This window comes from Festucalex cinctus, chromosome 16, assembly GCF_051991245.1.
Source record: "Festucalex cinctus isolate MCC-2025b chromosome 16, RoL_Fcin_1.0, whole genome shotgun sequence".
In the NCBI taxonomy this organism is placed as follows: domain Eukaryota; kingdom Metazoa; phylum Chordata; class Actinopteri; order Syngnathiformes; family Syngnathidae; genus Festucalex; species Festucalex cinctus.
Genome location: NC_135426.1, coordinates 11599742 through 11614306, shown reverse-complemented (window position 1 = coordinate 11614306; position 14565 = coordinate 11599742). Strand labels below are relative to the sequence as shown.

The following is a 14565-nucleotide window of genomic DNA, read 5'->3' as shown; positions in this document are numbered from 1 at the left end:
AACCCCGCATTGACTCTTAACACTGGGTTAGCTTTTGCGTTACTTTTGACCCACCATTTTTAAGAGGGAACCAGCGGTTTCCCGGCTTTTTACACCAACTACCACCTAAAAAAAAAACTGCCATGCATGTCTTTGGAATGTGGAAGGAGACCGGAGTACCCGGAGAAGACCCACACAGGCACGGGGAGAACATGCAAACTCCACCCAGGAAGGCCGGACTCTGGACTCGAACCCGAGTCCTCAGAACTGGGCGGCAGACGTGCTAACCACTCGACCACCGTGCCGCCCCAGCTTGAACATTTTAAATGTAAATGTATTGTACACTGTACAATATTGATCTTGATTTGAGTGAGGGGCAGTGTATTGCACAGATGGATCAAAAAAATTGTTAGATAGGAAAACGATTAAATGCACCCAAGGGGATGCGGTGATCAAAAAATGTATTTTAATTTTTTTATTTTTTTATTTTTTATTTATTTATTTATTTTTTAAGAGCTCAGAATTGTTCATTCGGTAGTCTTACCGATTCAACGTCTTATCATCAAAAAATGTATTTTAAATTGACAGTGCCATCTATGTGGTACTGTCAGGAATGTTGTAAGGTGACAACATTCCCCTTGATGGCAAATTGTATACAAGAACCTGAGGCAGCTGTCACAGCTAATGAAGCGCATTTTGACAAAGTGAGCTGATATGATAATGAGTTTTAAAAAAAAAAATAATTCTTAATGAATGTTATTTTGATATCACACTTTTTTTTTATAGCATATGTGGAGGTGCATGGCTTTGGGGGATATTGTGACTATCTTGTAATATAACCATATACATTCTTCAGCAACTGAGTCTCCCGTGATCGATGCACAAGTTGTAAGACATAATGTGTTTTTGGTATCCAAACAATTTATTTCTCCAGAGAAATGTAAAAGTATGTTGTCTCGAGGACATTTGCGATGAAGTGTAACAGCGGGGATGAGATGGAGGAAGGAAATTGTAGTGCACCCGCTTTGCTTCCCAGCTATTGACACACTGCTACAGATGCTGTAAATTCTGAAGAGATCGGGCATTTTGCAGGACATACTCCCCGGCACCTATCATTCTACAAATTGTGTATTTTAGGCCTCACTGTCGTTTATGATGGTGACACCTGGGGAGTGAGCTTTGACACCTCTCATCTCTTTCCCCTTGTTAGTCATTTAGATTTACTTCACATTGCCTGCATGTTAAACAATAGTTTAAACCTGAGGCATTGACACATTATTTCAATTATTATTTTTGGTTATGCAGTTCTTTACACATAATTCAGCCAATTCACATCATATATTTTAATATCATTGCATATAATTCATTGTTTCCATATTTTTTCATGTCATATTTCAGCATTCTCACACAATTTATGCAGAAATTGTAGTATCTAGTTCTCTATTAGATTTTTGTTTAAATACGTTCGGGTGTCTGTAACAGATTAATCAGATTTTGTTTTTAAATCCTATCCGAAACATTGCTTCACATTTTATACAATTTAGGTTTTAGTCCGACTCATTAATCACCGTTGCCCACAATCTTTTGCAAGCAGAAGTCATAGTAAACTCACACAGCAAAACCGTGTAGGCGCATACCTCGAAATGCACGTGAACGTTTGTGTGACAGTTATGAGTTTGATTATTTTTAATAATTTTACGGGAATGTGGACAACCTGCAAGTGACTGACGAGCTGAAAATAAAAGTGTTTATTGGTTTATCCTTGAATGCAGCAGCATGTAGAATGTCGATTGTAAACTCATTCTTATTTTGACAGCCTGATAATGTGTATATGTAAAATATCACACTAGATCAGAGATAAATAAATACAAAAGTAATGAGTGTACGGCTAGGTTTGCATGGCAACCATGAACGTCTTAATGAGATTGAGTGCAAAGTGCTTTCAGTGCGAATGTTAATTTTGCACAAGGTCACGTAGCAGCGCTCTGCCGCCATGACAGCGGCTAATTAACCCAGCGCCGTCGTTTATTGAATCTGACACTTTGAAAGGTTTTCTTTAAGACCATTCCTCATATCTGATAGTATTGATCCTTTTTTTTTTCCCTAGCCCCCGATCATATTAGGCTTTTCTAAAAGGATTCTGCCAGCATTTTTGTCTTCCCTAATTCCCTCACACTTTCAGGGTGTTTGCTTTGAGCCCTGTCCAGAGTGTCTGCGATTTGGCACAAGTGTAAGTGCAACCACACTGTCTGCTGCACTGCAATTATCAAAAGGTGGACGGGCGAGAAGATGGAGGGGAGGGTGTGATCTGTGGCGTGTGGGACACTAAACAAAGCCTCGCTCTCCCAAATGTGCTCAGCAATTGTAAAGCACAAGTTGCAGCTTTTACTTAAAGTGTTTGAAAGCATGTTTACTCTGGAACATTTGTCATTAGCTTTTAATTACTGGTTGCACTTAAATCCCCTAATCACATTCTACTGTTCCAGAGAAACAACCTTTGTATTGTCTTCATAATAGGAAACCGGTAATGATATTACATTATTAATTATACTCATAAGTGGACTAGTGAAGTAGTTTATCTCATTCACTGTCTTTTGAATATTTTGGAGATACTTTGGTACTACTCAATCTTCAAAGAAGGAGGAATTGCTAGCTAGCTAGCTAGCTAGCTAGCCCAGTGATTATGGCACAGTCATTTTCTGGAGAACACCATATTCTTCATAATTAAGTGTTTCCGCTTATTCCTATATTGAACTTTACTCACACTGATAAAAACAAAGTAAACCTGTCTGAAACGGATTAGTTCAATTCCAACATTACCTCTGTTTGCTAACGGAGTCACTGAACAAATTAAATTTATGACTCAAGGTTCCACTGTACAGTTCTTGGAGCGATCTGTTTACTGTGTGTCTTGTTGGTTCGTGGCATCACAATGGAGTCACATCTTCCTCAAGTATAGCATCAAATATTGCTTTCCAGTAACCTCCACAATATAAATCTGGGATTGCTCCATGGGGATTTACTCTGTAAAGGTGTGACATTCTGTACAATACTTCGAGCTAATTGGTGCAGCATTGTGCACATTTGTTTTGACCAATCACGGCCACGGGGCACAAACATCTTTACCAGCTAAAAATGCACAAAACGCCTCTCGCTGTTCAACAAGGAAATGGTGAGCAATTCTGCAAGAACGGCATTAAGTGCAGCGTCCATCCATCCACGGCAGGCTTGTTTGTTTGCCCCGGCATGGGCGCTGGCTTCCTGGTTTTGTCACAGCGGCATATCACGCCCAAAACACGTCGCTCTGTGATCGGTGCGAACCACCAGTGGTTCAGATCAGGTAGATATCAACGGGCCAAGTACAAGATGTATTCTCTAGAGTTTGTGAACTCACAAATACCGCGAGAATTCATCTTGCAGAGCAAGGTTTAGCGTTCCAGGGCAAAGTGAAATATTTTTGCCATTTTCCCCCTTTCAAATCATATTCCATTCAGCTCTTCAATTCATTTTGTTGTTTTCCATCACCTCTCCTGTGTCACCGCGTTGTCTCCCGTCCAATCTGTTTGTGTGAACATTAGATTGCAGCGCTGATATGTGGCATCCCCGGGCGCCTGGCCGCCATTGCTGTATGAATAGCATTTAGGAAAATAAATTGATCTTTGATGGCTGTCCTTCAGGGGGAGATTATGTGACATTGCGTACTGTCAACAGTCTGTCATATTTCTATTTTTGTCAAAATGTGCCTGCAATGTTATGTCCAAATCAATGCAAAATGTGCCGTCGGCTATTATTTTGTCATCTTTACCAAGTGGGAGAGATGAATAGGAGGTCACATTTTTTACTCAGACCTTACAACATTCGGTACACATGCACAATTTAATGACATGCGACAGTAGAGCTGTTTTGCACAGACACTCACCTTATTTACTTCCATAAGAGGTTCCACCGTTCTGCACAGCTTGCGTATTGCATATTACAGTGAAGCCCCTTTTATCGCAACCGACAGCAGCTTCTGCCTCGGTGTGCCCATCCACCATATCTGGTGGTAAACAGTGGTTACCTACAACCATGTGCTACAAGTCTTTGTAAAGGCAAAACATACTACATGTTAATAAATAAAAAGAAGCTCGTCACTCATTTAAAAAAAAATGACTTTTAGAGTATTAACTCAGATGTTATGACACTTTTTAACGTTCTTAGTGGGCCTAGTACAGATAACATAATTCCAGCTTTTCCCAATTCCTCTTGTTTACTTTGTACTGATGACAGCATCAGGAGTAAGTAGGATTTCAGTATCTTTTTGAAGGACACTTCAACATGGTCGCAAGGGCTCCACTGGATTGTATAGTATAGACTGCAATTTGATTCATCAGCCCATATGTGCCGCATGGCTCAGGTGGTAGAGGGCAATGCCGAAATGTCCTTATAAGGAAAATCCGGAACTCCCAGTTGCTCTTGTTGCTGTGAATCAGTATGTGAATGACAAGACAGTGTTAAGGCGCTTTGAGTGCCTTGAAGGTAGAAAAGCGCTTTATCATTTTACTCATATTATGTTCTTCAAACTGATGGGGCAAAAGTAACCCGGATTGGGTTAAATAGCTGACACAATCATGGGTCCAAAAGGGTTATTTAACTCAGCACATTGGGTTGAAGGGGTACAACTACCGACACTTCTAAGTTAAAGCTACCAAGAAACGGGTTACTAGATATACTGTAGCTGCGGAATTTTATTACCAACATTTTGTAGCAAGAAGAAGAAGAAGCAACCATCCGCATGATATGTTTGGTACCGTTTTACACCAGATATCCTTTCTGACACAACACACCCATTTTCCAAGAACGTTACATTAAATTTACTTCAAATTCAGGAGACAAAAAAACTGTCCAAAATGACGACCAGCTTCAGCTCTGCTGAATCCAAATGCCGTAATTAACACAACCTTGGGTAAAAGTAACCCAATCGCCTCAAAATTGAAAGCTGCCCAAAAAAGTTAATTACCTTGTCTTACTTAAATAATAAATATCTGAGTTAATTTTAGTCAAATGTAATATTTTATTCAATACTTGTAGTTTGAGTTACTGTATTAAACATCAAAGAATCATTGCAATTGGTGTCCGCAAACCACATGAGTTGAACTAAATCATCAAATTTTGCAGTGCAGGTGAATTGGATCTCATCAGCCAAAATTTCATCCATGCAGACAACTTGGCGTGTGTGTGTGTGTGTGCGCGTGTGTGTGTGTGTGTGTGTGTGTGTGTGTGTGTGTGTGTGTGTGTGTGTGTGTGTGTGTGTGTGTGTGTGTGTGTGTGTGTGTGTGTGTGTGTGTGTGTGTGTGGCCAGTAGCAGCAGAGTGATTTCTACTGTCATGTAGACCAATTTAAAAAGTCGTCGATGGATCCAAAATTGTTATTTTTTCTGGCCAGCATCTGCCAGTTCAATTTGCCTCCAGGGAGATATCTAAGCATCCTTGTGAGCATATGTTGTTTTGGAGGCCAGCTTCTTGTCCAAGGAAAAATGACTTGCTTTCCTGCTTCGTTGTGAAAAGTTCTGCCGCTGAGCCAAATCGTTTTCTCTCCTCTTCCTTGGCCTCCTCTGACTTTTGACTGGTGACGGCTGACTAAAAACACCTCTGTCCTCGGGGACGCTAGCCAACTAATGTATGCCAATTTGACTTTTTGTTCTTCTGCCAAGGACGGGATACCACCTGCCGAGAGATGTGATTTTATATGCACGCTTATGGGCTGGCGCCCCGCACACCTCCAGGGGGAGCCTGCTTGAGCGATGGCACGGGGAGAAAGCGGGCCTCCCCACTGCCACACCTCTCCGCGCATCCATCACTGTGTGACACCACCCCACTAAGCTCCCGGCTCACTAGCAGAGGGGTTTAAAGATGACTGGCAACTTGTAGCCTCCACTTGATTTGCACGGCCTTCCCTTTTGACCCTCAACCAACGCACTGTATTTGGCCCCACGCATCAGCACACCACTTCACTGTATTACCAGTGATGATATTTGCAGAGGTGTGCCAACTGTGCGGACCATTTACACGCTCTCAATGTCTCCCTTTTTCCTCAATACTCCACAAGATCGTTTGAAATTCAATTATGCTAATCACGGCTGAGGTCGACCCACTCAGCCACTCTCCCTCTCTTAATTTTATTTATTTTATTATTTTTGCTCAGCTTGCTCAGCACGCCGCTGAGAGTAATTGTTCTTAAAAGCATATCATTTCAGGGGAGTCATTTCTGCACTTAGGTTGGATTCTGGTGCACTTTAAAACGTTGGTCAAAAGCTGGAGGCTTCTGTGAGGCGACGACGAGGGAAAATGTACTCCCCAAAGTCGCAGCCTTCCGTCCTCGCATGTACAGTGCTTTTATTGTTCGTCAGTATTTATTAGTTTTATGAAGCTGGTATGTGTGATATATTGAAGCCTAATTTGCTATTCTCCGCAGCTATATGGAGATACAGTATATTGCATACAGTTTATAGGGTACACTTGTTATGCTGCCTTTTTTGATAATAGGACGATCACTCTTCTGGCTTCTGGCAAAATGGCGAAGTAGTTTTTACTGACACATTGGCAGTGTTGCCACAGTTACCTTGAAAAAGTAACTTAGTTACTTTACTGATTACTTGGTTTTAAAAGTAACTAAATTGCGTTACTAATTACTTGATTTTAAAAGTAACTGTTAGATTAAAAATTACTTTTGTAGTTACTTTCAGCAGCTGCCGATAACACAACCTCAACATAAAAATAATGCGGTAGAAACGGAGTTCCAAATACTTTATTGAAAGTGCATTTTTAACATGAAAATAAAGCTGTTTTTTTTTTAATGAAAAACAAAATAGGCAGACTCTCTTGACTTCTTGTAACATAAATACTTTTTATAATACAAAAAATAAAAATCTATCCAGGTTGAAAATGAAAATCCCCTTAATTCCTAATTATTGTTTGTTCCGCTATTCCAGTGTGTACACTCGAGTCGACTCGTGCATGCTGAAAACGTAACTTGTCTGACGTCACTCCCCCTGGCGAGAGGGCGGAGACGACCTCATCCCATAATGCTTCACGGACCAATTGAGGATGGAAATAAATTATTTTTTACCACTTTTATGGTCCATAATGTACACTTTTTTTGTTGCGTTGTGTGCCTGTTGGTTAATAAAACTAGTAGTAAAAGTATCATCACTTTTGTTTTGAATGTGCAAACCATTTACAACCAGATCATGGCTGAATTCAGTGTGGTGATCAATGACTTCTGCCTCATCTTCGTAGTTAGCAGTGAGATATTTTTGCCTTCTTCATGAAAATGTGGAGTAACGCATTGAATCTCTGGACGGTAACTTTAATCAGACTACTTTGTATACTACTTTGAATAAAGTAACGCGTTAGACTACTAGTTGCTTTGAAAAGCAAATTTTTTTGAGTAACGCGTTACCGGCAACACTGCACATTGGGTAGACCTGCATGATCTGTGACATTCATTAGTCTTATTAGCACAGTCATGCTGGGCGTGTCCGTTTGCAATTTGTGCAGTGTCTGTTTCCATAGTAATGCTGATAATAATCCTCACTTGGCATTTCAGCATATTAGTTTGTATTCAAGAGTGTGCCTGATTCCTTATTCTGCAGTCAAGAAGACTGGTGGTATCATTTGCTATCATGCACACAGTCATGCATGAGGTGTGTGTACGTGTTTATTTGTATGTGCGTTTTCTAGCTGTGGATCAATCATGCAACATGTACTATAACAATCGGCAGTGTGGCACCGAACCACGAGGTGGCGCTTCTTTATTTTTGTGTAGAAAGTTTTCTTTTTACTTTTGGCGAGGAATGTTTTATGTTTTGTATGCCATGAACGGTATTGGAACGCGCAGTGCCGTCGAGCCCACACTTTTCTTTTCTTTTTGTCTCTTTGGAATAAACGTTTACTCGTGGACTTCAATTGCTCTCCTTTTTTTTATTTTTTTTTTTTATTTTTTTTTTGCTGTCCCGCTGTGCCGTCCATGGCAACTCAGCCTCCGCGTATAACAGCACTCTCAAAACATTTAGGTCAAATAGTCCAATTATGGTTCAAAAAGGGGTAATTTGACCCACCTTTTTGGGTTTTTCATTTGACTAATAGAACAGTTAAAAAAAAAAAAAACAGAAATTGGGTTGAGCTGTAGGTCATTTGACCCAACTTTCTGGATGGATTTTTATTTGAAATTGACCCAACTCAAATTTACCCAAGTGGGGTCGATCCCAATTGTTGATCCAACCCAATTTTCGGGTTGAATTTGTTGTTGTTTTGTGAAAAATTCATTTGACCCACCAAAGTTGGGTCGAACTCATCCAACTGGCGGTAAGTCCCTTTTTGACCCATATTTGGGTTATTTTTGGCCCAACTATTTTAGATTGTGAAGAAAACATCAAGAATAATAATCCATGCTGCAGAGGGAAAATTCAAGTAAGAGATAAGAATTAAAGGGCAGCACACCAGCATGAGCAAATCACATTTTGAACTCTAAGCAAGACAAGAGCACGTGAACCATGAAGAGAACATTGTTTCCCGGAAGGGACTAAGTTTTGTTTGCCAAATAACTATCAGAATGTATTCACTGTTACGGCCCAGTCTCTATGCTGTGAACAAACTGCTTACTTAATGTGATTTTTATTCACTTTTGCAGTGTGCCTCTTTGCTCCGGTTGCCTGCTGTGACTGATCTAGTTTAAGGATAGCGGGTAAGAAAGCTAAATTGTTTAATGCACTGTGGAGAGCGTTGTGTAATGTAAATGTGTTATTTGGCTTGATGAGGCCACCTCGGGCAGTTGTGTACCTCAGCGCACTAGCTCCATTATCACGACAAGTGTTCTTAAAAAGAAACACTCACCATCAACAACAGTGTATAGATTAACATGAGGCTTGAACTAAGCTGTGGCTTTAGCAGTCATTTGGGCCTAGATGGGCAAAGACATGGAGGACATCCACGGTAGAATTTGGCATTTGGTGTATTTTGTCAGCAACCAGGGAGGCAAAGACAACTTCAACGCAGTCGTCTGGGCAACAGGAAGCATCTACACTCAGTAAAGTGGGTTTGCCCTGGGCCCGGGCTGCATACAACAGCATGGCATCACCACAGGAGGGTGCGTTCAACTCTTCGCCATGATACAGTTGTGATGAGTGCAATTTGTTAACAACAGATGCTAATAATATACAGTGGTACCTCTACTTACGAAATTAATTGGTTCTGGAAGAAAGTTCTTAAGTAGAATATTTTGTAAGTAGAGACGCATTTTCCATGTAAATGCCCGAATCTGTTCCAAGCCTCCCAAAATTCAGACATAAATGCTTTATAAAGCATAAAAATGTATCAAAACATGTAACAAATACATGTTACAATTAGATTATTGCACAATAAATGAGAGTTGTGCATAATGTAAAAAAACAAAGAATAAAAATGATGGTCATTTACCTTTTTAACTGCTGTCCTCATCGTTTTTTGCCCTCTTTGGTTCATGTTCCTCTCTCTCAAAGTGTTTTTTTTTTTTTTTTTTTTTTTTTTTTTTTTGCCTGGTGTTTTGTAAAGAACTGATCCATGGATGTTTTTTATTTTATTTTTATTTTTTTTAAAACAATCCTTCGGGAAAGTCCAAGGCAAACATCATCTTAGTGAGCAAACGCCCGACTGGTGAACACTTTTTCTGGGCGATTCTTTTAAACAAATTCTGAAACTTCATGGAAACTTCCGGTATGGCGAGGCATCTTTTTAAAAAATAAAAAATAAAAATAAAAAAAAAAGGCCCGTCTCGTCGCAATTAAAAACTTACTGTGCCGTCATCAATCAACAATTGTTTGAATTTTTGCACAAATTCGTTGGCCGTCGGAACACCTCATGGGCCGCGGGATGAATGATGAGGATGCTGTATAGACACCGATCTAGTATACGCTCATAGATACCTATGGTAGAGGTTCCTCTAAGCCAATGGGATGCCAGAAACATGCACAAACACCGATCTAGTATTTTCGCTCGTAGGTACCTATGGTAGGAAATAGCCATAGCCGAAAGTATGTTGCGTTCGGTAATGCATTTTTACCTTTCGTATCTAGAAATTTCTTTCGTGACAAGAGGCAATATTTTCCCGTTCAGGCGTTTCGTAACTCGAAAATTTCGTATGAAGAGACGTTCGTAAGTAGAGGTTCCACTGTATCTCATCACATGTGCTGTCTTCCCCCAGGCGGTAACATATTAGACGGTCATCCATGAGGGGTTCATAGTCGAGCCGCTGCTCCTCCGCATTGAGAGGAGCCAGATGAGGTGGCTCAGGCATCTTGTGAACATGCCACCTGGATGCCTCCCTGTTGAGGTATTTCGGGTATGTCCTACTGGGAGAAAGAGGGGATATGCTGGAAACCCGTTTTCTCCCAGATGGCTTGGAACTGTCTGGTGATCACCCAGTAGGAGCTGGATGAAGTGGCTGGGGAGAGGGGAGTCTGGGTTTTCCTGCTTAGGCTGAAGTTAGTAAAATTAGGCCATCAGGTTTTGCAGTAGAGTTGTGTTGGAGCTCATCAGCCATTCTCGCTTATGCGGCTGAGTCTGAAACATTTCCCCGCTTTAAATGGGGTGAAGTGTCCACTCAAATACTGAAAGAAAATCTTAGTTTGTGACAGTTAAGTCAATGAAAAGTATGTACCTCCATCTCCATCTTATGTGTGTGGTCACCATTTTAAGAATTGATATGATGTGGTTGTTCTTTCATTTTGTAAACAAACTGCAGATTGACAGTTGTCGAGGGGCCACCCTCAGCAAAGGTGATTTTTATCAACACAAATGTCATTGCCTGTGAGCGACGGCGCCCCGTTTTAATGAAATTCTTACAATGTGATAAAGTAACAGGAAGGAATAAATTCAGTTGGGGAAGCAGCGAAGGAAATAAATCTAAATCCCAAATGCCAAACAAGATTTTGAAAGATAAACTGTCAGTGTGTCCCGTTTAATGACATCAAGGCACCTTGAGTGGTCAGAGAGAGAAAGAGAGAGAGATAAGAGGAGAACTGGCTGGAGGACCAGGTTGAGAAAAATAAACTAAACAGTAGAGGCAGAGAAGTGAAATATCCCCCCCAGGAGAGTTAAAAGTGTGCGTCAAAGCCTTTTCTTTGACTTGATTGATTTGATGTCCTTGAAAAGAGAGTGGGAATAAGTGAAAACACGAAGATGCCCCAAAGGATACATGAAGCACATTCGTCAATGACTTCTGTTTGTCCTCCGCAATGATCAGCCAAGGGCCCCTTGTTGAGAGCGCTGCAGGTGTTTTGTTGTTGTTGTTTAGACCAGTAACAATAGCTGCATGGTGATTTTCACATTTTTAACATGAAATCAAGTTCATTTGCCCCAAAAAGCAGATTAATATCAGAGCAGACAAAACACTGTAAGAACATCCCTAAAGGCTTGTTTCGAAACAAAATATCAAAATATATAGGTGCTTGTACATGTAGGAGCACTTTAGCGTACATTTGACATGACTGCCATTGATTTCTGCTGGCTTGCAGCAAAAGTCCATTTGGAAAGTCTTGTAAGCACTTTGTTCTGCAAGCAACCATATTTGGTCACTTAACAAGAAGTTATTCAAAATCATTGTGGGTTATTCATTTAAACCAAACAGTTGGGTCAAAAGTAGTGTTGTTCCGATACCGTTTTTTGGCTCCCGATACCGATACCGATACCCAGCTTTGCAGTATCGGCCGATACCGATACCATACCGATACTTAAGGTTTTTTTTTCCTCAACATGAAAAAGCTGTCCTGCCATTGGTTCAGAGCATTCAAGGGCCAATAGGATATGTTAGATCGGCATGCAGTGAACATGTCACATACCAGTGAATGTCGTGCACCAGCAAGACACAAGATGCTGCATCCAAAATCCTATATTAGCGTTGGAATTAATGGTATCGGCATGTTACTTGTGAGTAGTCACTGATACCGATACCACTGTTTTAATGCAGTATCAGCACTTCTGCCGATACCGGTATCGGTATTGGAACAACACTAGTCAAAAGAATAACTCGTTTTTTGGGTTTTGTATTTTTACCTAAGTAGTCACACTATTCATTTAGCCCAATACCCTAACTACCCAGAACCCTATGGAATTGTGGAATTGAGTTTTTGAGTTTATTTTGTTGTTGTTGTTGTTGTTGTTTTCCCTTACTTAACATATTTAAATAATTTCATCGGTCCCTATTGTAATCATCTGTGATCTTGTGATCACTATTTGGCCAAAGCCAGAACTGCTATTCTCGACTTACTGGGCTTTCCACTCCTTTCTTCCAAAGCAATATTTACAGCAAAGCAAGGTGTCAGTGCTTCTTGTCCAAAGTGCAGCATCTCCCGTGGGCTCACTTTCCTTCACTTGTGTGATGACACGTTGGCTTGAATGATTGTGACCCTCGCAGCCCCTCCAGACGAAGGAGGAGGCGCCGGTGTCAAGGTGGGGAAATTGTCCTTGAAACGGGTAACAATGGCTCCGAGTGGAATGCGACATCTCTCCGGGGTCTGACAATATTAATCTAGCTGTCAATCATCACGGGCAGCCGGTCCATTCCTGCAACCCCCCAGGGTGTTTATTAATTAGGATACTGTCATACTAAAGCAAGTATTTGGAGCATAACAAGAATGTATCTGTGCAGTCATTAGGTTGCACAAGATACTTTTTACTTGTCACTCAAGTGACATGCTTACCAATACTTTTTTTTTTTAATGCAATGACCTGTTTTTTAATACTCATAAAATAATTGGGTCAAAATAAGCCAAAAGGGTCACTTAGGTCAATTGGACCCAACTTTTTGGGTCAAAAAGTGCACTGAATAAGCCACAAAACAAGCCAATTGTTTTGCACTATATGCTGCAGTCAAATCTCAGCCTCACTAAACCTTCATCCACTTTATGCAGAATGTCATGTGGCCATATCCAGAAATTAGGTTGTCAGACTTCCTTTGTATGCAGCAATAACTATGATGACTGTGGGCTGATGACACGATGATTCAAACCCGAACCGGAGGAAGTGCTTTGTCTTGTTTTGCCAAATGCGGAAGCCTGTTTCCTAGCACACTCAACTCTCAACACAGAGGTCAGTGATCGCACATGTTCAAAGACCCTGCCAGATGTCCACCATCACATTGGTGCCGTGACCCGGATTGGGAGTGAGTGTTGGGTGAACGGAATGGATGTCAGCTTGCACCTTGCAAATGAACGCTAGTCATATTTCATCCGTTATAAGCTTTAAGTTTAGAATAGAATAGAACTTTAGTTGTCTTTTCCCAGATAAAAACAGAAATTCATTTTTAAGACAGTTTTCAGTTCAACATCCAATTCTCACACCACAATTTTATAAAATGAGATGAAACACATACTGGTGGGTTAATTGTCCCATAAGGCCATGCACCTCTGGATTATGTTGGTTCCTTGTTGTCATAGTGTTATATTAAATATGCATGATACAGCATGTAAGAAATGTAGAATTCAGCAGCTGACTCCCACCATGCTAACCGAGAGCTAGCATTGAGGCTAATGGTATGCAAAATCATTGCTGTTTTAGTTATAAGCTAAACTGTCTGTGTCAACTGTTTATTAAGTGACACAGACTCTGTTGTATTTATTTAAGATAAGATCCATACTGCGTCCACCCTTTTTGCACTCAGGCACATTTAAAGAGATTTTTTTTCCCCCAACAAATTTATAACAATACCTTTTCACAGCGAAGACAAACACATGAAAACGTACATGATTCAGTATCCTCGTCTTTCTGTTTCAAGCTGTGCTTATTGTCCACATCTCAACCTCCAACATTGCAGACAAAATGAAAACAATTTTGTTACTGCTTTCAAATAAGAACAGATGAAAGTTTTTTTTTTTTCTTTATTGTATCCAGGTATGCACTAAAATGTGTTGCTTTAAAAGCAAGCGATGATTCGCAGTGGAATGAAGGAGCACCATCTGGTGTGTTTGCCATCTAAAAAATGTGCTAATGTACCCCAGTGGCAAAAATGAGTCCCCTCTCCTCAAGGCTCTCTGCCTCTTTCACACCATAATTGAAAGTAATGTAAAAATAGTCGTGCCGTGTGGACGGGAGCTCACTCTCTGAGGACAAGGTCAACGCTGATCTTTTTACTTCAATTTCCACATGATTAATCGTTGGTCAGGAAACATGTTTTACACGTGATGGGGGAAGATCGACACCATTGCCTCAAGCCTAATTTGATCACAGCGCAGGAGGAAATAATTGTAAGGCTAGAGAAGATGAGATGTAAATGTGTGCTACATAGTAAGGGCAACACAGAATGGTATTTTGCATTTTTGTTTTATAGACCTCATTCTTTTTAAAACACACACTCCATCTGATCATCTCATCACTGATTGTCCTCCAGTGAAGAATAACACGCAGACGCCCCAAGACTGTGAAAATCAAAATGTTCTCACCTATCGGCTGTCACATTTCAAGCGCATCACGTGTGCTGAGGCATGTTGCCATAGACACGGCCCGCTCTGAAGAGCAAGAGGTGACATAAATCAAATCTCCAAGCAGACTGACTGTCTGATCCCATTGCCACTCT

At 40.6% G+C, this 14565-nt stretch overlaps 1 protein-coding gene across 3 annotated transcripts in view; it reads left to right on the top strand.

Moving 5' to 3' along the window:
* LOC144003168 (uncharacterized) overlaps positions 1 to 14565 on the top strand; it is a 199899-nt gene that overhangs the window by 142823 nt on the left and 42511 nt on the right. For 2 of the 3 annotated variants that reach the window (XM_077499095.1, XM_077499098.1), the window contains exon 4: positions 8650 to 8703. In XM_077499095.1, the coding sequence (XP_077355221.1) occupies positions 8650 to 8694 (45 nt within the window). In that variant the 3' untranslated portion in view covers positions 8695 to 8703. Of the gene's footprint in view, positions 1 to 8649; positions 8704 to 8982; positions 9068 to 14565 lie in introns of those variants that run through there. The other variant, XM_077499097.1, reaches the window with a different exon arrangement.